The sequence below is a fragment of the Colletes latitarsis genome, chromosome 14, assembly GCF_051014445.1.
Source record: "Colletes latitarsis isolate SP2378_abdomen chromosome 14, iyColLati1, whole genome shotgun sequence".
NCBI classification, from domain to species: Eukaryota; Metazoa; Arthropoda; class Insecta; order Hymenoptera; family Colletidae; genus Colletes; species Colletes latitarsis.
Window position 1 is genome coordinate 14,504,106 of NC_135147.1, and position 26,132 is coordinate 14,530,237.

General features: G+C 35.7%; 1 protein-coding gene across 2 annotated transcripts in view; it reads left to right on the forward strand.

Annotated features, from left to right (window-relative positions):
• The window catches only part of Znt63c (solute carrier family 30 member 1), a 266,383-nt gene that overhangs the window by 64,593 nt on the left and 175,658 nt on the right, over positions 1 to 26,132 (forward strand). For both annotated transcript variants that reach the window (XM_076781357.1, XM_076781356.1), the window contains 2 exons: positions 13,596 to 13,787; positions 24,482 to 24,704. In XM_076781357.1, the coding sequence (XP_076637472.1) occupies positions 13,611 to 13,787; positions 24,482 to 24,704 (400 nt within the window). In that variant the 5' untranslated portion in view covers positions 13,596 to 13,610. The remainder of the gene's footprint in view (positions 1 to 13,595; positions 13,788 to 24,481; positions 24,705 to 26,132) is intronic.

Below are 26,132 nucleotides of genomic sequence, written 5' to 3' on the forward strand. Positions count from 1 at the left end.
TCTATCACATCGAGCATTTAATTGGGCAAACTTTTGTGTAACTCTAAGTCTGACGATGCATGTAATATCACTCTTTTTTAACGCATTAATATTATTTGCCAGCTTCGTATAGCTCCCTGCAAAATTACCTCCATATATTTTCTATGATATTAAGGTTCGGAGACTGTATATTTTCATTATCAATACAGTTTTTTTATAATCATAACTACATACACTCGATTAGAAGTTCTTATTTTATTTGTCAGTATAATGAAAACTATTTCTAAACTTTTTCTTTTAACAGATTATCGCGTATAAGATCCATAAAATAAGTTTTAATAAAAAAATCAACATATTATCTTTTTCTTATACAGGGTGTTTGGCCACCTCTGGGAAAAGTTTTAATGAGAGATTCTAGAGGCCAAAATGAGACGAAAATCAAAAATACCAATTTGTTGACTGAAGCTTCATTAAAAAATTATTAATATTTAAAGTTCCGCCTGTAGAACGGCAGTCTGCGAACAGCTGGTGAATGCGATAGTAGTTCTCACTCAGCATGAGAAACTCTAGTTACTGACGTATCGACAGCCTCACAGTTTTGTGAGTGAGAACCATTATCACACGTACGCAGCTGTTCGCAGATTTTCGTTCTACGGGCGGAACATTAAACGTTAATAACTTTTTAACAAGGCCACAATCAAGAAATTGATATTCTTGATTTTCGTCTTATTTTAGCCTCTAGAATCCCCCATTGAAATTTTTCCCAGGGGTGAAAACATTTTTTGTTTTCATAAGTGTAATGGTACAACGGTCACCCCTGGAAAAAATTTTAATGGGAGATTCTACAGGCCAAAATAAGACGAAGATCAAGAATATCAATTTCCTGGTAGCTTCGTTAAAAAGTTATTAAAAAATTAAAGTAAAAAATCTCAAATCGTTCTGGAAAAATTATTTTTGGTTGCGGGGATCGATTATAAGCATTTTTGGTGAATACACATACCCTCGAAATCCTACGCACTTTCGAGAAAAAAATTCCTTATCGAAAATATAATTTTAGACCAAAAATATCACTCCAAAATTTCTTGCGTATCTTTAAAACGTCATAACTTCTGAATGGATTGAAGGATTTTAATGTTTAAAAATGCAAACAACGCGTATTTTGGTAAAGAATATATAGAAATTTCAAAATATTCGAAAAGTTGTTCCTAGACCCCGCAAAGTGAGAAAAACCACATAAAAATTGTCCAATTTTCAAATGGCCATAACTCCTACAGTAGTGAATAGAGTTCAATGAAACTTTTTTCTTAGGTAGAGCTCATGGGTACCTACAAAACATTGTTAAACAATTTTTCTGTAGGACATCAAACAAATGTATTAAAAATGAAAAAGGAATTATTATGAAAAATCGACAGAGGGTTGCCTTAAATTTTTCGACGAAAAAAAAAAAATTCAAATCGTTCTGAAAAAATTATTTTCGGTTGTGGAGGTCAATTACAATCATTTTTGGTGAATAGACATCCCCCCGAAATCCTACGCATATTCGAGAAAAAAATTCAGCACGAGCGGAACTTCAAACGTTAATAACTTTTTAACAAAGTCTCAATCTTTTATCAATTTTCACAATTGATATATATAATAGTTACAGTATGCTGGGCTGTGACATCAAGCAGTCAGTGATCCTTCTTTCCCCCTGAACTACGTTATAGCGCGTTGAAGGGGGACGACAATTTATCATGAACTTGTATGTTATCATGTGACGGTAATCAAAAAAAAATATAAACTGTTATTCCAATCCAGAGCCCATCGGGTCATATAAGAAATTTACTCAATTCAATAATAAAAGTCATTTGATTATTTAAAATTTCCCAAGTAGTCAAAATGACTGCTTTTGGGCAATATAGGTATAACACATATATATGTATATATCGAAAATGAAGGAGGGGGGAGGCAACTACAATTATTAATAAACGCATTTATACGTTGTATAAGAAGTCACAAAATTCTAAGAAACTGTGTCATTATATACATAATTGTTTTTCTAATTGAAATTGAAAAGCAGTCAAAATGACTTCCTTAGGCAATTTAGTGTTAAAAGAGACAAATTTAGATGCATTAAGAAAAAAAAGAAGTCATTATTATCGAAGGAAAATATTAAACTTCGTTTGGAATTTGCCAAAATATATCATTGTTGAATGATGGTCATGTGGTCAAACGAGACCAAAATTAACAGAATTTGTTCAGTTGGTATGTCTTGGAGATGAATTAGTAAAAATGAAACCCCTAAACCACAACATGTAAAACAAACTGTAAAACATAGAGGCGGATTCATAATGCTTTGGAGGTGTCCAACACCATTTGGCGTTGGTTCACTGCACCGAATTAATGGCATCATGAATCAGTATATGTACAAGGATGTTTTACAAGATGTCTTAAATGTCGTTGAAAATATGCCTTTCGAAGAAGAAAACGTAATTTTCATGCATGACCAAGGCCCTAAGCATATTGCTGAACGTATGAAAAATTGGCTCAGTGCTAACAAATTTTCTCTTTTGGATTAGCCTGCACAGAACCCCGATCTTAATCTCATAGAGAATCTATGGGGTTTACTAAAAAAACAAATGCATAATTCATATGATATGATTCTCCGGATTATTGTAGAAAAGTAATAGAAAGTATGCTGAAGCGAATTAGTGCAGTTTCAAAAGTAAAAGGGTTGTGGACAAAATATTAAAAATAAATGATATATTAAATACTGCCAAGTATTGGACGTGGTGCAAAATCGAGTCAATCTATTCTTTCTTTCTTATATTACTTCTAACTGTGATAAAAATAACTCTAATGTTTATTTTGTAATATTCTCTTATATTCTTAGTAATAATGATTCATACAAAACTAGTGGTTATTGGTTCAGTTATTCTCCATATTTTCTTAGTCTTATAATTTAAGTAAGAACCATTCAAATTAAGTTAATTAATAAATTTAGAATTTATATAACTTAAAATCATAATTAAAAATCTTTTAGAATGCCTTGTACAAAAGTTAGAAAATTTGATAAAGAAATGAACGATATAAAATCATATGAAAATGCATATACAGGGTGTTTCCTTAACTTTTGCTCACCTTTTTTCGAGCACTTCTGTTAATCTGACAAAAAAATGAATCTGAATTTTAAAAAATTATTATTTTTTCAGTAAGAAATCGAGGTCACCTTGATTTTTTTAAATAGCATTGCATATTTTTTACTTCATATTATTATAGCTTGTATTAAGACGAATTCAACGACCTACTATAGCATGACCTTCGGATGACCTTGAACTGAGAAAATTGACTTCAATCAGCAGAAACGATATGCGTATTCGAAATAATGTTTATCACAGAATTCCGTTGCAGCTTTACGATAATCTAGTGTTTACTTTCATCATAAGGCTGCTATTAGATTTTCAACCATTTACTAACTTGCTGGCAGTTTAGTACTGTAAGAAAGAGTGTATGCATGTGTGTATGTGGGGCGAGCGTGAACGTCTGAAGGCGGGCAACAATAGCCGAGGAGAGAAACAAAATGATGAGCGGATGAAACAAAGGTCGAACGAGAGGAAGGTATTATTAATCCAGTCGTAACCCAGTCGTAGTATCGTGTGCCTTCTTATAACTTATCGTATAAAAATGAATAAGTTTTCAAAAAGAGAACGATATGACATGTTAGCTGTCTTCAACGAATGTGGAAGAAATGCATGCAAAGCAGTAGTTTTATACAGAGAACGGTTCTTGAATAGAGTTTGTCCTTCTGCGAATACTTTTCGTTATCTTGAAAAATCACTACTTCGCTATGGTAAATTTCCTGGCGAAAAGAATACTACCGCACGTAAGAAAACTGTTACTAACGAGGAGAACGTTATACTAGTATTGAGTTATTTTGAAGTTCATCCGCATGCGTCTATTCGACAAGTAGCAAACGAATTGAACATGTCCGTAAAAAGTGCTCATGTTATTTTGAAGAAGTATAAGTATCATCCATTCAAAATGACGTTAGTCCAGCAACTACGTGATACTGATGGACCTCGACGATTGACATTCTGTGCGTGGCTATCTACTATTTTGGAAGACGATCCTGAAATATTAATGAAAATTCTGTGGACCGACAAATCATGTTTTACAAATAACGGCATCATTAATCGTCGTAATCAACATTATTGAGCTGTGGAAAATCCACACTGGATACGAGAACGTAATTTTCAAGTTCGAATTAGTGTCAATGTCTGGTGCGGAATTTTACATGGCTATTTAATCGGACCATATTTCATCGAAGGAAACTTAGTAGGGCAGCGATATCTTAACTTTCTGCGAGAAGAACTCCCAGGTTTATTAGATAATATTCCTCTCAATATCAGAAACAGTATGTATTTACAACAAGATGGATGCCCTGCCCACAATGCCCGCATATTTCGTCAGTATCTCGATTTTAAGTTCGAAAATCGTTGGATAGGAACACATGGTCCAATTCGTTGGTCACCGCGTTCTCCAGATATATCCCCTTTAGATTTTTATCTCTGGGGACATCTGCAGTCCATTGTTTACGAAAAACCAATTGACAACGTTCAAGATCTTCGAGAACGCATAATACATTCATGTAGTAACATAGATAGAAATGTGTTAATTGATGTGACAACTAGAGGTGTAGTACAGAGAGCGGAGTTCTGTGCTGTAGAAGATGGATTCCAGTTTGAACATAGGTTGCAACATAATTTTGTCACAAGTTATTATGAACTGGATTATTTAAACTTTCAAGATTCATCCTCATAGCTGACCTGGTACCCTTGTTTTCGTTGAATTTATTTAATGATATAATTTTTTGAAATAAACTTATCAATTTGGCGATTGATGTATCTTAAAATAAAACAATTTTCATCTTTGATCGTTTTTGCTGATTGAACTCAATTTTCTCAGTTTAAGATCATCCGAAGGTCATGCTATAGCAGGTCGTTGAATTTGTCTTAACACAAACTATAATAATATGAAATAAAAAATATGCAATGCTATTTAAAAAAAATCAAGGTGACCTCGATTTCTTACTGAAAAAATAATAATTTTTTTAGTGCTCGAAAAAAGGTGGGCAAAAAAGGAAACACCCTGTATTAATATAGAAAAAAATGGATTATCTATTCGAATCACTGTCACAAAAATATGATACATGTCGTGTATCCTTTTCAAGATATGTAAAAGAAAGACTGAATATTGAAAAAGAAGATACTAGTACCCCAGTAACAATGGGATACATGGCTTGGAACAAAGTTTTTACCGAGGAGCAAGTAAATTCTATTGTAAAATATGTAATAAAGGAAGCAGCATTATTTTTAATTTGTTCAGCTTTCTAGATACCAAAACATCAATTTTGTCTTTTTTAAATAGAATTTAATTAAATATTCTAAATAATAAGTTCTATTTAAATAAATAGTTTGCTTTTCTATAATTAGATTTGTGTCACTATCGTTCCAATGCTGTTACAATCGACCTGAGGATGAACTGAATTTGAGATGGTTGTAACATTTTTTCCGCATGCCATTTTTACTTAATAACTCAAATATTCCGTGACACATAACAGAATAGCTGTAACTCAATAATTTTAAATAAGTAGGTAATATACACTCACTGACAAAAATTAAAAAATAACGTAATCATTTAGTAATTTCGATATATTCTCATCTTCTAAGATACATAGGTTGAAACTAATAATAACATGATGAGATAACATTTCATACACCAATGAACAATGAGTTTTTTTCTAACATATATTTACAAAGATCACAATTAAATTGAATCGAAGAAATAAGAGAAAAGTTGCGTGACAGAAATTAAGAAACATGCAGTGACTCACAAGTCTTTGTACACGAAAGTGAAATTCGTTTAATTTAATTTTTTTGATATTTTAATAGCGATTTCTTATTTTTCAAAATAGGACAGATTCGTAACGAATTAAATAATTTTTCTTTGTGGAAACCAGGAATATTTATTACATGGTGAAAACATCGTTCTACAAAAGTCTTCGTACAATCGAAGAATGTTATACATACATAGATGCTCAAATGCTTAAAACAAATGACGATCGGAGACATTTTGATGCTGAAAATCAACAGTTAAATGTCTCGATAAAGTTTCAGCAGCAGTAGGATCGCATCACTGTTAAAATAAGCTTAGAAATATGGATCGTAAAAAGAAACATCCATCGAAGAGCGACAAATTGTCATTAATTTATTTAAGCAAAAAGAATCGTTTCGAGAAATTGGAAATATTATTAGAAAGCCCCATTCTACGGTACAGTATATTGTAAAAAAGTACAAAGATGAAGAATGTGTAGCTACTAAACTTCGTATGGGACGACCCAAGAAACTTAGAATAATGGACGAAAATTTTATTTCGCGAAAAATAAAAATGAATCCTCTTAAAGAATTGAAAGAATATACTGGAACTGACGTGCACGTTAGACGATTCTCATCAGAGAAGACAATATATGCTGACGAAAGCAAATATAATATTTTTGGATCCGATAGAAAGAAAAAAGTGTGGGGAAAAGCAAGAACAGAACTCGACAGACAAAATTCACAACCGAGCGTTAAAAGTGGTGGTGATTTCATAATAGTATGGGGCTGTATAACTGCTAAAGGAACAGGCAATTTACACATTATCAACGGAATTATGGATAAGTTTATTCATTTAAAAAGTTTGGGATTTTGGAGGACTTCCATTTTTATCAAAACTGTTAATTTTTTAGTCGGAAGATGCTTGAAAATAGTGGAGACACACCTCTTATGATAATGAGTGTTTATACACATATATTTACACAAATAATACAAAATGAACGCGATAAATACAGGGTGTTCGGCCACACCTGGGAAAAATTTTAATGGGGGATTCTAGAGGCCAAAATAAGACGAAAATCAAGAATACCAATTTGTTGATGGAGGCTCTGTTAAAAAGTTATTAACGTTTAAAGTTCCGCTCGTACTGAATTTTTTTCTCGAAAATGCGCAAGATTTCGGGGGTATATCTATTCATAAAAAATGATTGTAACTGATCCTCGCAACTGAAAATAATTTTTCCAAAACAATTTGAAATTTTTTTTTTCCGTCGCAAAATTTCAAACCTTTTCGAATTTTTTTCTAGAAAGTGGGTAGGATTTCGGGGGTATGTCTATTTACTAAAAATGCTTGTAATTGACCTTCGTAACCGAAAATATTTTTCCAGAACGATTTGAAATTTTTGAATTTAATTGTTAATAACTTTTTAACGAAGCCTCCATCAACAAATTGGTATTCTTGATTTTCGTCTTATTTTGGCCTCTAGAATCTCCCATTAAAATTTTTCCCAGGGGTGGCCGAACACCCTGTATACACGAACAAAAAGAACATTAATGTATACATATACGTATACATATGTAACGAATAATTGAATTATTAGTTTTCCTGTAACGGTTATTTTACTTTTATGTCTGTTTACTTTGCCTGTTTAAACTAGACTGACTGTGAAGAACCTTCCAGAGTCCTATCACGCACACTTGCTTCTCTCGCATTTGGCTGTAAACAGGTGTCATTGATAACAACGAAATTATTAAAGTCTATCCTCAACAAAGACAATGACCCGAAACACAAATCTCATTTAGTACAGCAATGTCATTTTTAATATTCTTCGCATAACAGCTACACCTCCCCAGTCCCCAGATCTCAATCCGATCGAGCATCTGTGGAAGGAATTAAACACAAGAATCAGAGGTCAGTTTCAAATCGTGAGGAGTTAAAACAGATGTTACAGTCAGAATAGAACAATGGTAGTAATGAGATTACTTTCAACTTGATTAAATCCATGCCTAGACGATTGCAAGCTGTAATCCGATTAAAAGATTACCCTACTAAATATTAGAAAACTCTAATTACAGTATCAATAGACCATGCTACTAACTGTACGAAGACTTTTGTGTACCGTCGCTTATACTATGTAATAAATATTTCCCATTTACTCAAAGAAATATAATTTTATTTGATTTGTACATATTGTACCGGATATGTATCGCGGACTTTCTTTTAAGAATTGTACATTCTCAAGTCGCGAACCCGGCTTGCTCGTTCGGCAAATTAATATCGTCGGAGCAGGTTATGTATAAATAATGCACTGAGAGCGGTTTTTTGTATGTTCTTTATTCGGTTTGTTCCGATTGACGATTTGGAAGAACAAGTGACATTTTTGGCGATGCTCGCGGTTTACATAATCTCGGTTCTATTGCTATTGGTGGGAATTGTTGTGGATGGGGATGTACAAATTTTAACTGATTAGTGGTTGACGATGGTAATGGGTGTGACTATTTCTAACTGTAAGGGGAGATGCATGGTGTAGGAATTTTCCGTTCGGGGAGAGTTCCAGAGGTCCCTGGTGTCGAAAACAATGTAGTGTAAAAAAAAAAAAAACATGTTAGAGTGGCTGACGGCAGCTCACGTGCGTTGCAAATGTTGCGCTTTTAGGGTAAGGAATTATGGAACAATGGGTCGGTCGGGGACTCGAGATTGGTTCGACTGTTGTCTTTGTTAACGAAAGAAGACACGCTAGCTGTAGCCATAAAGTGCGCAGACAACCTCGTGGGCTCAGCTGTACGCCTGAACACATATTACAGTTTAAAAATTGAGAATTGTATTTTATTTACGTATAATTATATTTTTTTAAAATATTATTAAAATACCAATAAATTTGTGGCGCTACTTTGCTGCGGATAGGAACTCGTGAGAATCGTAGGACAGAAAAAGAAAAGAGAGGACGCGTTTCATCTGGGCCTGCTAGCGGACTCATCAGTAAGGCTTTCTAGCAGGTCCTGCATTAGACGACTGGGATATTGGGAAGTCAGTCGAGGATTGTATTATAGCATCCAAGGAGTGGTCGAGCGCTTGTGAGAGCGCGACCCCTTTAGTGGCGAGCATGGGAGGTGATGCCACAAATTTAAGTTCCATGAATTTTGCTTTCATCTACAAAGACTTTTGTGGGCCACTGTACATTGGTTAAGTTATGTAACCACTTTTAATATACACAACAATATGTAGATATCTGTATTTATCATAGTAATATAATAACGCGTTGGATTTGATAAGTGCATGACATCTGCGTGGCATTGATTCGATTTACCCTGCAGAGGTTGTGGCTAATCTGACATATAAATTAAAAACATTTTTTTAGTTATTACTGAAGCGAGGCCCCGTACAACTTTACCACGTTGAGTATACCTATTAAAAACAATTGCTAGTTCGACGCGGTATGAGATACCGAGATCTTCGGTGTTATTTTAAGTTTTCTTTTTGAAAATGGCTAACAAAGTAGATAATTTCAATGATCTAAGACATCTTAAAGAACTACGGCGAATGTCATTTGACTCCAACGATGAAAATGTGGGAACAGAATTTGAGAATGAAAGTGACGTGGATGAAAATGATTGTGTGGAAATGCGATCGAGCAGTTCTGACAGTGTACAGGATGTTTCTAGTAACGAAAGCAGCGTAAGTGAGAATGAAAATAAAATAGTCACGAATAGAGAGTATTTTTTGGAAAAAAATAAAATAACAAAGTGGAAAAAGAAAGCACGAAGACAAGTTAGGAGACAGCTGCAGAATATATTGTGCCAATTACCTATAGTTCGACAAAAAGCAAAAAATGCAAAGACAGAATATGAATGTTGGAGTTGTTTTATTTCAGAAGATATTCTGGGTGTAATTTTATTATACACATGTAAATGTATAGATTCCATTTCTGATAATTACTCAAGAGACAGAGATGCAATACAAACAGACAAAATGGAACTAAAAGCATTTTTGGGACTTTTGTATCTTGCTGGCTTATATCGCAGTAATAGGCTGAATTTACAGGATTTATGGGTTACAAATGGGAGTAGAATTGAACTTTTTAAACTTTCAATGCCTTTACGCAGATTTAGATTTCTCCATAATAGTATCAGATTCGATGACAAAAGTACACGCTCCGAACGACTAAAAGCAGTAAAAGAAGTATTTTCTTTATTTGTAGAAAATTGTAAAGCATGTTACTCCATGGGACCAAATGTAACTATAGATGAAATGTTGGCTGGTTTTAGTGGGAGATGCGGATTTAGACAATACATTCCCTCTAAACCCAATAAATATGGTATCAAAACCTTTTGTATGGTCGATTCCAAAATTCTATACACAGGAAATCTTGAAATATACGCAGGAAAGCAACCCAAATGCCCCTATTTTGTTAGTAATAAACCAGTGGACGTAGTCAAGAGACTCGCAGAACCTATTCATAATTCAGGTCGTAACATTACTGCTGACAATTGATTTACTGACATGAATCTCATCGCTGACTTGAAAAAGAACAGACTTTCATACATTGGCACAGTTTGAAAAAATAAAAGATAACTACCACCAGACTTAGTCTGTACGAAAGACAGACCTGAGAAGTCCAACTTATTTGCTTTTGGTGCAGATTGTATCCTTGTGTTTCGTGTACCCAAGAAAGGGAAAAACGTTATTTTAGCTTCGAGTATGCACTTTGATGATTTAGTAAATTCAGATTCGCGAAAGCCAAATATAATAGAATATTATAATGAAACCAAGTCAGGGGTTGACACTGTGGACTAAATGGTTGGTGCATATAACGTAGCCAGAAACAGCAGACGATGGCCTATGGTTATATTTTATACAATTCTGAATATTGGAGGAATGCACATATTGTTCTCATGCTAAATCAAAATGTGAAAATACGACGTAGATTATTTATTAGGAACCTTGTAACGCAGTTACTGTTGGATCAAATAGCAAGATTATCAGAGGTTACTACAGGTTTGCATAAGCTTTTACACCTAAAACTTCAAAAGTTTCAAAAACACCATGAGGAGAATGCTGACAACTCAGGTAGTGATATGCCGACCGCAAGCACCAAAAGAAAAAGATGTTCCACCTGTTTTTCATCTAAGGAGACTCGACTATCAAAATATTTTTGCAAATGCTGTGAAAAGTATTTATGTTGTGGCATTGCTTCGCTGCAGCGTGGGTCTGCTCGTGAGAATTCTGTAGGAGGGCGGAAAAGGAAAGGCGGGGGGCGGGGGGCCGTTTCTCGTCCGGGCCTGCTAGTGGACTCATCAGTAAGGCTTTCTAGCAGGCCCGGCCTTAGACGACGGGATATTGGGAAGTCGTTCAAGAAGTGTATATATAGCAACGGAGGGGTTGGTCGAGCGCTTGTGAGAGCGCGACCCCTCTGGTGGCGAGCATGGGAGGCGACGCCACAATGTCCTGAGCATAATAATATTATTTGTGACAACTGTTATGGCAATATTAAAAATCCATCGACTGAAAATTCTCCCTAATTTATGTTAAACAGATTTGTAACTACATGTATTTTTATGAAAATATACTCTTTTTAATTTTTGCTGATTTTTTTTACAATGTTAAGTAACTGTATCTCTATCAAATATATCGCGACCTCGTATGAAACTTTCAAGATCACGACCTCCGCAGGGTTAACCGAATACAAAACTCAGCCGGTATTTCTGGTTATACCTTCGTGATTGTTTCTATTAATTCTACTTTATTTGTAAAAGAATTACTTCTCAATTGTGTTCCAACATAATCCCATAAATGATAAGTTGGGTTTAAGTTCGGAGATTGACTTGACTTATCTGATTTAGAAGAATGTTTGGGATCATTATCGCGCTAAAATGATCACTTTAATGACATTTTTTCGTTGGCAAATGGCAGCATATGATTTTGTAAAATGTCGCGATACACAAATCTATTCATTGTTTCTTTTATTTGTATTAATGAATCAGGCCGTTACGCGAGGAACACTTTCACACCGTGTACAGTAAGGTGTCGTACATTATTTCTAGAGTCGTTTCCAAACAAGTTGAACTTACTCTCATTGGTCTATAGAATTTTTGACTACTCAGTAGTAATCCAATTAAAGTGTCTTTTAGCAAACTTCAACCGAACTTCTCTATTCTTTTTCGACACAAGTGGTTTTTTGCATGCTTTGCGTGAAAAATGTTTATTTTCATTTAAACGACGGCTAACTGTCCTGCCACTAATGTTTGTCAGACCCAAGTGATTTTTAATTTCGGAAACTATGTAAAACGGATCAGACTTGTAATCGACGATCTAGCTTTTGAGTTGTTTTTCGCAGTCTGCCAGTTCGTGATGTCATTTTAACAATTTCATATTCATCAAATCGTTTAATAATTTTCGTGATAATACGAAAATTCACACTAAATACTTTTGCCATGTCAATTTTTTATTGGCCTTTCTTAAACATTTAGATTTTCAGCTTCTGTTAAATATTGCTTTCCTGTTCATATTTAACGCAAACTATGTTATAAAAATGCCAGAAAGAAAACTAAAAATCTCGGAATATGTGCCAGCTATTTTTTGTTTTTTAGTATTAAAAAACTTAATACTAAATAAAAAATTACAGTATTAATAGTAATCTTTATAAATACAATTGTATTTGAAAAAAAACTATTGTATTTAATACTTGAAATAGATGAAAATTATACAATAATTCTTAAACTACTGTTTCTTAATTGTTGTCAGTAAGTGTATTTGTACAAGAATTGTTATAAGCGGAATAATTTGTACGTAATCCTATTGTAATTCAAAGTGTTAGAATCGTGATCAGTCTCCCCTATTTTCAGTTTGTTTACATTTCCATGGTATTCTAAAATCATTCTTCTTACTGTTATACAGGGTGTTCGGCCACCCATGGGAAAAATTTTAATGGGGGATTCTAGAGGCCAAAATGAGATGAAAATCAAGAATACCAATTTGTTGATGGAGGCTTCGTTAAAAAGTTATTAACAATTAAATTCAAAAATTTCAAATCATTCTAAAAAAATTATTTTCGGTTGCAGGGGTCAATTACAGTCATTTTTGGTCATTACACATACCCCCGAAATCTTACGCACTTTCGAGAAAAAAATTCCTTATCGAAAATCTAATTAAGTGCCTAAATTTTTCGACGAAAAAAAAAATTTCAAATCATTCTGAAAAAATTATTTTCGTTTGCGAGGATCAATTACAATCATTTTTTGTGAATAGGCATACCCCCGAAATCCTACCCACTTTCTAGAAAAAAATTCGAGGTGTGAAATTTTTCAACGGAAAAAAAAAATTTCAAATCGTTTTGGAAAAATTATTTTCGGTTGCGGGGGTCAATTAGAATCATTTTTGGTGAATAGACATACTCCCGAAATCTTGCGCATTTTCGAAAAAAAAATTCAGTACGGTCGGAACTTTAAACGTTAATAACTTTTTAACGAAGCCTTCATTAACAAATTGGTATTCTTGATTTTCGTCTTATTTTGGCCTCTGGAATCCCCCATTAAAATTTTTCCCATGGGTGGTCGAACACCCTGTATACAGTATGCTTAGTGATAGTCGAATTGTGAATATAGAGGGAACACTAAAAAACAGTTGCTTTTGTATCTATTACTGATGTCGATACATGAAAAACAGTGTATGTATGAGATATAGAAGTCATCAAAGCGTTAAAAATATAAAATTTTATGAATATGTTTTGTTTCTAGATTATATATGTGATTGTAAAATTACTTCTAGGGACATACAAACACGATGGGTCGGTACACAGGAAAGAAGTGTCGCCTAATGACAATGTTATGGCTCACAGCTCTATTTTTCTTGGTAGAAATAGTAGTGGGTTATGTAACTAACTCGATGGCTTTGATAGCTGACAGTTTTCATATGTTGTCTGATGTAGCAGCACTGGTCGTTGCATTTCTTTCTGTAAAGGTAAGTTATTTTTATTAACTTTTGTTCTTAGAGGTGGACTCACCAACAAGAACGACCATTTGTCAGATAGAATCTGCTTAATATGAGGGGGACAGTAATATAAATAAATTTCAGAATCTTAATTGCTAATAATTAATGATTGTTTTATATTAAATAGCTGTAAATACTTGTCTCCTTAACACTAAACCTACCACTATCGGTCAATTTGATCATTTTCAAACTTCTGTACAAGTTTTACATATTTAAACGTTATCACATCGCTATCAAACTTTACAGCTTTTCTTAAAACATGCATACAGTGTATTTTTCAATATTTACTTCTCGTTTTATTTGTTTTCCTTGAGAAATATGTGTACTCTATTCTATCTACCGTAGCTGGGTTATTTGACCCGTTTTGGCGAAAAAATGGTCAGCGCGGTTTATGATTCACGCGGCAACGAAAACTGTTTTTTTTTTGCCTGGATTTTCTAAGAACTTGTAACCACCTGAATAACGTATACTGTGATCATCAACATATACAAAAACGCGAGTTTCATTATATTCTTGAAAGTAAAGCAGCAATACTTTGATGAAAATTTTGTATTTCGTACATAGTGTATTATTCTGTGGTGAATATGTACCCTAAAAATGCCAAGACGCTCCAAAAATATGACATTATTAGAAAAAATAAACAACAAGAGTGTTCGGATTTTGATGAAAGAGAACTTTCGTAAACTAAAGACAACATGCAAAGAGATAAATTACAGTCCTCAGACAGCGATAACAAAGAAAAGAATATTATAAATAAGCGTCGATGGCAAAAGAGAAGAAGATTACTATTGAATTGAAAATGTGAGAATGATGAAGATGATCAAACTATCAAAACTGCTTCTGATAGAACAATTTGGAAAGAAATAAACGAATGTTTCAAACCTGGAAAGACACCAGTCCACAATATTTTTAGGGAAGTGCCCGGGCCGACAGGATATGCTAAACGACATATCACGAAAGAAAAAGTAAAGACTACATTTTCTTTGATCATTAATCACCGTATAATGGAACATACAGAGTGTTTGGCCACCCCTGGGAAAAATTTTAATGGGGGATTCTAGAGGCCAAAATAAAACGAAAATTAAGAATACCAATTTGTTAATGGAGGTTTCGTTAAAAAGTTATTAACGTTTAAAGTTCCGCCCGTACTGAATTTTTTTCTCGAAAATGCGCAAGATTTCGGGAGTATGTCTATTCACCAAAAATGATTGTAATTGACCTCCGCAACCAAAAATAATTTTTCCAGAACGATTTGAAATTATTTTTTTTTCGTCGAAAAACTTAGGTACCTAGATTTTCGGTAAGGAATTTTTTTCTCGAAAGTGCGTAGGATTTCGGGGGTATGTATAATGACCAAAATGATTGTAATTGACCTCCACAACCGAAAATAATTTTTTTAGAACGATTTGAAATTTTTTTTTTACGTCGAAAAATTTAAGGTACCCTCTGTCGATTTTTCATAATAATTCCTTTTTCATTTTTAATAAATTTGTTTGATGTCCTACAGAAAAATTGTTTAACAATGTTTTGTAGATACCCATGAGCTCTACATAAGAAAAAAATTTCATTGAAATATATTCACTATTGTAGGAGTTATGGCCATTTGAAAATTGGACAATTTTTATGTGGTTTTTCTCACTTTGCGGGGTCTAGGAACAACTTTTCGAATATTTTTGGAATTGTGTGATGACCAAAAATTATTGTAATTGACCCCGGCAATTGAAAATAATTTTTCCAGAACGATTTGAAAAATTTTTTTTTTCGCCGAAAAATTTCAGTACCTACCCAATTTTTTTTCTCGAAAGTGGATAGGATTTCGGAGATATGTGTATTCACCAAAAATGATTGTAATTGACTCCCGCAACCGAAAATAATTTTTCCAGAACGATTTGAAATTTTTGAATTTAATTGTTAATAACTTTCTAATGAAGCCTCCATCAACAAATTAGTAGTCTTGATTTTCGTCTTATTTTGGCCTCTAGAATCCCTCATTCAAATTTTTCCCAGGGGTGGCCGAACACTCTGTATGTTTAGATTTGTTATCACACCTATGTTACGAGCGTGAACACGAGATCCGGGTTTCGGTCGAGGACAGTGCTCGACCGGTGATTTTAGGTATGTTTAGGAAAGAGAAAGGAGTTTCGGCCGAATCAGGGGTTCTACAGGGTGTCCCGTAAATAGTGTAGGAGCCGGAAATGTGGGGTAGCTGAGACGATTCTGAACAACAATTTCCTTTGCAAAAATGTCGGATGGAGCTTCGTTTTTGAATTATTAACGAAAAACACTGACGAATCACGGCGCGTGCCTGCCGCGCGCTCAGGGCCGTCCGAACTAAGAGAGCCACCGTGTCGGATAGGTAGCAAGATGTGCATCGGAGATACGTCGAGGAACGAATACAAATAATTAAAAATACTACCACTGCAACTGTTACCTCTGCAGATTGGATAAATCAGTCAGATAAATCGAATTTATTAATTATTTGTATTCGCTGTTTCCAAGAAAGAAGAAATAAAATGTGGGAAGATGCTCTCGGAATTTTTAGGAAATTAATTCTTCGCACTTGAGTGACGCTTCTCGCCAGAGTGTGTTAAAATTAAAATAAGAATTATTTTCAGAAAATTAAAATAAATACGGTAAGAACCATTTGTAATCGTTTGTTATTAAAAACTGTACTGGAAAAGCAGACTGGATTTGTGCGAACCGAAACATTTTTCGCATGCAAGGGGTTAATAGAGAATTAATTGAAATTCGCCTTACCCATTTACTTGCAAGTTGCAATAGGGCCAGTTAGTGCACCCCTGTCGATCATGGAAAGGTCGAAGACCCCAATAAAAATCAGCTGATGGGACGGCCCGGTCACTGCACCCGCTTCTTACCCCGAAAATGTAAAAGTGAAAAGTGCTAGTGACCGTACTGTAAAGTGTTTTCGGGGTAAGAAGCGAGTGCAGTGACCGGGTCGTCCCATCAGCTGATTTTTATTGGGGTCTTCGACCTTTCCGTGATCGACAGGGGTGCACTAACTGGCCCTATTGCAACTTGCAAGTAAATGGGTAAGGCGAATTTCAATTAATTCTCTATTAACCCCTTGCATGCGAAAAATGTTTCGGTTCGCACAAATCCAGTCTGCTTTTCCAGTACAGTTTTTAATAACAAACGATTACAAATGGTTCTTACCGTATTTATTTTAATTTTCTGAAAATAATTCTTATTTTAATTTTAACACACTCTGGCGAGAAGTGTCACTCAGGTGCGAAGAATTAATTTCCTAAAAATTCCGAGAGCATCTTCCCACATTTTATTTCTTCTTTCTTGGAAACAGCGAATACAAATAATTAATAAATTCGATTTATCTGACTGATTTATCCAATCTGCAGAGGTAACAGTTGCAGTGGTAGTATTTTTAATTATTTGTATTCGTTCCTCGACGTATCTCCGATGCACATCTTGCTACCTACCCGACACGGTGGCTCTCTTAGTTCGGACGGCCCTGAGCGCGCGGCAGGCACGCGCCGTGATTCGTCAGTGTTTTTCGTTAATAATTCAAAAACGAAGCTCCATCCGACATTTTTGCAAAGGAAATTGTTGTTCAGAATCGTCTCAGCTACCCCACATTTCCGGCTCCTACACTATTTACGGGACACCCTGTATACCCTGGAAGCCACGGGGTTAGATTTATAAGGAAAATGTATGGTTTCACGGACGAACCAGAGGCTCTATACCCTGGGAACCGCTAGAAGGAGTGGACCAATCAGGGGCTTTATGCGCTGGGAACCACGTAGGTCAGATACCCCTAGTCTTACTGTCAATAGGGTTCAGGGTTGTAGTAAGTGAGTAATGCAAGTGAAGATAACTACTTGAATATATTCTGATCGATGCTCAAGTACAATTGTCGATTATTTGAACTAGTACTATTGCTAGGTTGTCTTGACGCGGGAGCTACTTCTCGATCAGTCTAGTGTGCACTCACTAATAAAACTGCTAAGATAGGTACGTTGCTTGATGGGGATTATAGCCCGATCTTGCTCAGAATGTCAGCGTAACGTTGTGTCGAGAGTTTTAGAAAAACTGAGCTCGCCGAGTCAGAAACCTTGGCACTTATACAGGATGTTCGGCCAACCCTGGGAAAAATTTTAATGGGGGATTCTAGAGGCCAAAATAAGACGAAAATCAAGAATACCAATTTGTTGATGGTGACGTCGTTAAGAAGTTATTAATGTTTAAAGTTCCGCCAATATTGAATTTTTTTCTCGAAAGTGGTTAAGATTTCGGGAGTATGTCTATTCACAAAAAATGATTATAATTGACCCCCGCAACCGAAAATAATTTTTCCAGAACGATTTGAAACTTTTCAATTTCGCCGAAAAATTTAGGCACCTACCTGTTACGTATGTCGAACGTTTCGTTCCCCAAAAATTTCCTTGCCACTTGCGTGTATTAGGAAATCGCCCTGCTACTTATCTAACCTTTGAAATGGGGGTCACTTCCGTCGCGATGCAGCAGCCCGTTAATTAATACAATTCAGAGAATAGAGCAGCTCGTTAATTAATACAATACGGAGAATACTGCACACGATAATTTCTAACGTACTTTTGAATCCGCCCTACACAGATTTTTTGGTATATAAACCCCGTAACTTCATTACTCGGGTGATCATAATCGTACCGTCACGTTTAGTGTCAACTCCACGTCTCTCGTTACGTGTATACGGTTTTTGATAGTCAGTTGTATTTCGGGAGATCGGGCCACAGTACCCTGTCGTATTAATATTAAACCATATAGAATCCGTGAATCGGTGTAACTTCTATTGCGGCCTTTATTTTCAACTGACATACCCCCGCATTGCCAGTGCGTCAACATCGAGCAGAAACTTTTTAGGTATTTATAATTATTCCTTGAACGCGACATAAGATACACGAAACAATTGTATTTTACTTGTTGGCTTAAGAATATATCCACTTTCATTATTAAATCAGAATTATCCAACTTCTTTAATCCATAATTATATAAAGCGATTATTATTAGTTAAACGTTCCCACAATAATATAACCTTACCGCTCGGATTATATTATATTTAATAATTCAAGGTTACGAGGTCAATTAACATATCCTGAATCCAAATACAAATTCTTATAACCTAGTGACTCCTCGATTTCGCATCGAGTTCGCCCACGCAATCTATTACCATCCTAGCGGCTCCCTGATTACGCATCAGGTTCGTCCGCATCCTACAGCTCCCTGATTTCGCATCAGGTTCGTCTGTGATTTACTCAACTTCCCAGCAGCTCCTCGATTACGCATCGAGTTCGTCTGCGCGCCTTCCAACCTCCTAGCAGCTCCCCAATTTCGCATTGGGTTCGTCTGCGTCGTTATCAACAATCTTAGTGACTCCCCGATTTCGCACCGGGTTCGTTCACGACGTTTCACCCTCCTACGGCTCCCTGGTTTCGCACCAGGTTCGTCCGTACGTGACTCCATCCCAGGAGGCTCCCTGATTTCGCATCAGGTTCGTCCTCGTTAGCAACTATCCTAGCGGCTCCCCAATTTCGCATTGGGTTCGTCCGTGCACCTAACTAACAAATTGATACTATATTCCATACTCTTTCTCGCACTCGCAGGCCACGCGCGCTGCACGGCCCTGGCTCGTAACATACCTGTCGATTTTTCTTAAAAATTCGTTTTTGATTTTTAATAATTTCGTTTGACGTCCTACAGAAAAGTTGTTTAATACTTTTTTGTAGGTACCTATGAGCTCTACTTTAAAAAAAAGTTTCATTGAAATATATTCACTATTATAGGAGTTATGGCTGTTTAAAACGTGGACCATTTTTATGGGGTTTTTCTAACATTACGGGGCCGAGGAACATCCTTTCGAATATTTTTATAATTGCTACATATTCTACACTAAAATACGCGGCGTTTGGCTTTTTGAACATTAAAATCGTCCAATCCGTTCAGAAGTTATGGTGTTTTAAAGATTCGCATGAAATTTATGGGAAGCATTTTGGCTCGAAATTATATTTTCGGTAAGGAATTTTTTTTTCGAAAATGGTTAGGATTTCGAGGAAATGTCTATTGACCAAAAATGATTATAATTGGTCCCTGCAATCAAAAATACTTTTTTTTGAACGATTTAAAATTTTTTAATTCTATCGAAAAATTTAACACCTTCTCGAATTTTTTTCTCGAAACTGGGTAAGATTTTGGGAGTATATCTATTCATCAAAAATGATTATAATCGACCCTTGCAATCGGAAATAATTTTTTTAGAACGATTTGAACAATTTTTTTTTTTTTGCCGAGAAAACCACCTATCCGAAATTTTTTCTCGAAGGAGGACAGGATTTCGGGGATATGTGTATTCATCAAAAATGATTGTAATTGACCTCCGCAACCGAATATAATTTTTCCAGAACGATTTCAAATTTTTTAATTTAATTGTTAATAACTTTTTAACGAAACCTCCATCAAGAAATTGGTATTCTTGATTTTCGTCTTATTTTGGCCTCTAGAATCCCCCATTAAAGTTTTTCCCAGGGGTGGCCGTACACCCTGTATAATACTCCCCACATGTTAATAACTCTTCCACAATCGCCTGATTTAAATCCCATCGAGTACGTATGGGCGAAACTTGAAAAAAATGTACGAAGACACGATATAACAAGTAAAGAACACTTAAAAAAAATGTTAAGAAAAGAATGGTATAATATAGAACCAGACTTCGTAAAAAGTTTAGTAATGTCAATGCCTAATAGATAACAAGAAGTAATTCGCCAGAAGGGCTATCCTACAAAATATTAATTTAGAAAATTAAATGTATGAATACTTCTGTCCCAGCGATTTCTGACCGTCGCGTCGTGTGAATTTCAATTCATATTAAGTTACTAAATGATGTTATTGTCTTTATTTTTTTACTCATTTGTTGTTATAAGTATTATGTATGATATACAGCAACATATGTTTGAATATAATTAATAGTATAGAAAGTATTGTTGCTTTTATTTCTATATTCCAAGTGTATGAATATTTTTGTCCCCCACTGTAAGTATCAATTTGAATCTGGTCTCTGGCCAAGGTTGCCCAAGAAGGTAACCTCGCCATGGGCGTACCCAAGGCCATGGGAGGAAGAATCGGTTGCAGATTGGTTAAAGATTTCTAATATGTCGGCCAATCATTTTGGAGGCGAAGTAAGTCGGTGGGAGACGACAGCACGTAACTGTGATTTTTAATCATTTTTACTCGTGCCCAGATGTTTCATGCGATACCTGATTCGCCATAAAACATCTGGCATCGGTTTTCGATGTTATTGCAGGTAGTAAAATCGTACAGCGACTGGATTTGGAGGGCCATGCAGATTTAAATGAATTTACTAATTAAATAGCCACCTTATTGACACTTAGTTATAAGCAAAAACTTGACTGTTTATGAAAGGTGTGACTCTACATCCGGTGGCTTTATTAGTTTACTGTTACGCTGCAACACATAATAAATCCTAATTGTTATTTCGTGCCGTAACATAAGAGTTATCTAGTTGCACGTTATTCAATTCTAATAGAAATGCATCTTTGTACTCGCTGATTGTGAGTACAATGATTTGAACTGTTCACTGTTGAGTTGAATGTATGCATGCGTGCGGTCATGGTGACGAAATGTTGTGTACAAGCGGCAGGGAAATTGCTAAAAACTTTACCGGACGTACAATCGGCGATTGTTTAACGCGAAACATCTAGAACGTTCGAGGAGCAGGGAATAAAAGGACGCGTTGGCGACACGAAAGGGGATTTTCGACCGAATCTTCACGGCAAACGATTGTGTTACGATTACGATTTACGACTACGGATTACGGAAATTACCTGCACGTTGTATTTTTGTTTGTGTCGTTCGCGATATTCTATAATAAAGTGATAGATTTTATAATTCTACTCCTACAATTGAGGGCTCATCCGGGATAAGACAACGACCAGAATTCGCGACGGTACAAATCGGTGAACAGTGCGGTAATTAAATACACGATTTACCATGTAATGAAGGAAAACAATCTGTAGGATCTTGCCACAACACGTTTGAAAGAGATCCTGAGGAAAAGATTTGTTCCTACCAGCAGTACGAAGAACGAGCTAATCGCGAGATTACTCGATCACGGCATCGGCGCAGCCGAGATCATCATTGGGGGTATGGTGACGGACAAAGACGACTCGAGGATCCTGCCGACTCCTCGTGCTCCAGGCCAGGTCACCGAGATAGAGCTGCTGAGGCGCCGACTGGAGCTCGCGGAGAAGAAAAAAGAGATGACCATCCGGGAAATAGACCTGGCGAGGAGTAAGTTACAACTTTTCCGTGCAACGCAACCGAGTATTGTGCCACAGCCGACGAGAACAAAGGCAACGACCACGACAACCGAACTTCTACGCATGGACATCACGGCTATCGCGGAGCTGCTAAGCCATTATGATGGCTCAGAAAAGACGTTCGAAACATGGTCAAGGCAGCTCCGACTTCTAAGCGGTGTTTACAGGTTACAAGACGACTCATGCCGTGTACTCGTCGTGCCCAAGCTCCGCGGAAAGACTTTAGACTGGTTTCATTCGCGACCCGAGTTCATGGCGATGCCAGTCGAGACTCTACTGGAGCGCATGGAGGCTATGTTCCAGCAACGACCCAACCGGCTGATGGTGAGACGACGGTTCGAGGAGAGGACGTGGCGATGCGGAGTAACGTTTGCCGGTTACCTCCACCAGAAGGTAATTCTGGCGAACCGCATCTCCATTGACGAAGAAGAGCTCATCGACTGCAGCATCGATGAGATATCTGATCCCATTCTCCGGGACCAGGCGCGCCTGCAGCGGTTTAGGACGAATGTCGATTTGCTGGATGCAAACGCAACAGCGGTAACTAGGAGATTCACCAACTGCGGTGATTGGGAACATTCAACGTCGGAATTGTCCAACACAAAGCAGAGGTCGTAAGTGCCTCCAATGTAATCAGTACGGTCATATTTCACGCGAGTGCCTGACAAAAAAACAACCTTCAATTGCTGGAGTACAATTATAAAATCTATCACTTTATTATGGAATATCGCGAACGATACAAAGATACAATGTGCGGAAGTTGTTATTTTTAAAAGAAGAAGGATTAATGTCATCGACGATTCTGTTACTGATATTAATATCCCTAATACTGGTGATATTTCGAAATATATTACGATTACGGAAAATGAATATGTGGCATTGCTTCGCTGCAGCGTGGGTCTGCTCGTGAGAATTCTGTAGGAGGGCGGAAAAGGAAAGGCGGGGGCGCGTTTCTCGTTCGGGCCTGCTAGTGGACTGATCAGTAAGGCTTTCTAGCAGGCCCTGCCTTAGACGACGGGATATTGGGAAGTCGTTCAAGAAGTGTATATATAGCAACGGAGGGGTTGGTCGAGCGCTTGTGAGAGCGCGACCCCTCTGGTGGCGAGCATGGGAGGCGACGCCACAAATATATTGACCAAGACAATTCATTCCAATTCATTGAAATGTCGGGACCGCAATACCGTTTATCTAATAGAGCCAAACCGATTGAATATTTTAATCTCTTTTTCACTAATTCTCTTTGAGCAATAATGGTTGAGGAAACAAACAGATATGCAGAAGAATTGTTATCAAAATCCACAAGAACTGATAAGTCTAGAATGGTAAATTGGTATCCAGTCACTATCCTGGAACTGAAGGCATTTGTAGCCGTACTATTGGAAATTGGGATAACAAATAAGCCAACAATATATTCATATTGGATTGAAAGTTTTAGAGCAATACCTTGGTTTAAAAAGATGTTCCCAAGGAACAGATTTCAAAATATTTTAAGATGTTTTCATATCGTTGATAATAAAAAGTGTTTCCCACCGGGACATGAAAAATATGACGCATGTGCTAAATTCAATCTGATTGTTGAGCACGCCAATCGGATGTTTCAAACATATTACACTCCACACAAAATGTTGTCTATCGATGAATCTTTAGTGGGAACACTGTGTCACTCAAGTATTACGCAATATTTACCAAACAAGAAACATCATAAATGGGGCATCAAGTTCTGGATGCTTTGTGATGCAATATCAAAATATTGTGTAGCGTTTTACTGTTATCAAGGTGCAAAGTCAAAGAATTCGCAAAATGGGCTTGGTTATGACATTGTAAGAAAATTACTGCAAGATGCTGATTGTTTAGACAAAGGATATCATGTATATGTTGACAATTTTTTTACAAGCACTGCGTTAGCTAAATTTTTACATTCAAGAAATACCTATACATATATATGTCATATACATATGTATACTGTCGGTCCAGTCATTAGTGACTATGAAATAATTTTGAAAATAATTTGAACGAAATCCCTGACAACGAGTACAAAAAGAAGTGGATTAATTTGGCGTGGAATGAATCCTGTATCTTCAACAATTTTAAATATTTTTACACGAAAAAAATTGTCTATACTTCTTATGTATGGGCCAAAAACATAAAATGAAATCTGATACAAATTTTGTTTCTAATTCTATAGTATACATGAAAAATTACTGTCTAGAATAGAATACTTCCTTAAACGTAGTATTTCGATTAATATTATACTATTAACGAATATTGGTTGTTAATAAAGTTTTCCTTTTTAAATTATTTGTTTTTGCTATTTTTCAGATGTCGCCAAAGAAATGGTCTAAGAATACATTTGGTTGGGCCAGAGCAGAAGTTTTAGGTGCTTTGGTAAATGCTGTTTTTTTAGTAGCATTGTGTTTTAGTATTACCGTGGAAGCATGTAAAAGATTTATTGAAGTAGAAGAAATACATGAAGCTAAATTACTTGTAGCAGTTGGTGCACTTGGATTACTAGTGAATCTAATTGGGTTGTGTCTATTTCATGGTAAGTCTATTCATATTTAAATATTTCCATGTACCATAGAATAGAAGATATGAAATTAAATAAAAATCTACAACTTTATTTTTTTCAAAAGATTAATAAACTTTCACTGAATTAAATAATTATACGATTAAACTTAAATATTCAGAGTGTTCGGCTACCTTTCGAAAATAATTTAATGGGAGATTCTAAAGGCCAAAATGAAATATAGATAATTTCGACCTGGATGCCACTCTGAAAGATCTTGAATGAATTTTTCTTTCTTAAATGTAGTTTTAATTGTCAGTAACTTTAAAACGAAGCCTCTACCGGAATATTGTCATTCTTAATATTTGTTTTATTTTAGTCTGAATAATCACTCCCTCAAAGAATGGTGTTCGAACGTCCTGTATAGTAAGTCACTGGCTCCAAAGTAATGTGTGGGGGGGGGGGGGGGGGTGTTCATTATCATATCACATTTTCTTCCTATCTCCAACGCACATACGCCAAGGAGCAAACGCCAAAAGAAAACAGTTGTAACACATTAAAACATCAACACAAAAATAGTTTTAAAATCAATTAGTACGGATAAACATACGTGCTGTAATTAGCATTCAACTTTTCAAGCAGCAGAATAAGTTTTTTTCTATTTGTTAATATTAACTATAATAACACTGTCCAACAAATTAAAACTTTTTTTCTGATCTGCAATGTCCGCTAGGCGATCCTTGTAGAGATTCTTATCCCAAATGCGAATACTAGAAACTTCAATTTAGTCTTAAAAGGTAGAAGAGAGTTTTCTGAATATATCAATGTATGTATATTTTAATACATTTTGTGACCATAAATAGCTATAAATGGGTATCAAAGTTTTAAAAAGTATTGATCCTTTTTTCTCAAAATATTGTTTCCTTTGTGAATGGGACAGTAGATTAAGAAGATTGGCCATCACGACATCAACTAATTTTCGGAAGTAGTAGGGCAAAGTGTTGAACTTTCTTTATAAGTAATAAAATATACAGTGGGTTCTCGCGTATACAGCAATATACAGGGTGTTCGGCCACTCCTGGGAAAAATTTTAATGGGGGATTCTAGAGGCCAAAATAAGACGAAAATCAAAAATACCAATTAGTTGATGGAGGCTTCGTTAAAAAGTTATTAACAATTAAATTCAAAAATTTCAAATCGTTCTGGAAAAATTATTTTCGGTTGTGGGAGTCAATTACAATCATTTTTGGTGAATATACATACCTTCGAAATCCTATCCACTTTCTAGAAAAAAATTCGAGAATGTGTGAAATTTTTCGACGGAAAAAAAAAATTTCAAATCGTTTTGGAAAAATTATTTTCGATTACGGGTGTTAATTACAATGATTTTTTGTCATTACATATACCCTCGAAATCCTACGCACTTTCGAGAAAAAAATTCTTTACCAAAAATCTAATTAGGTA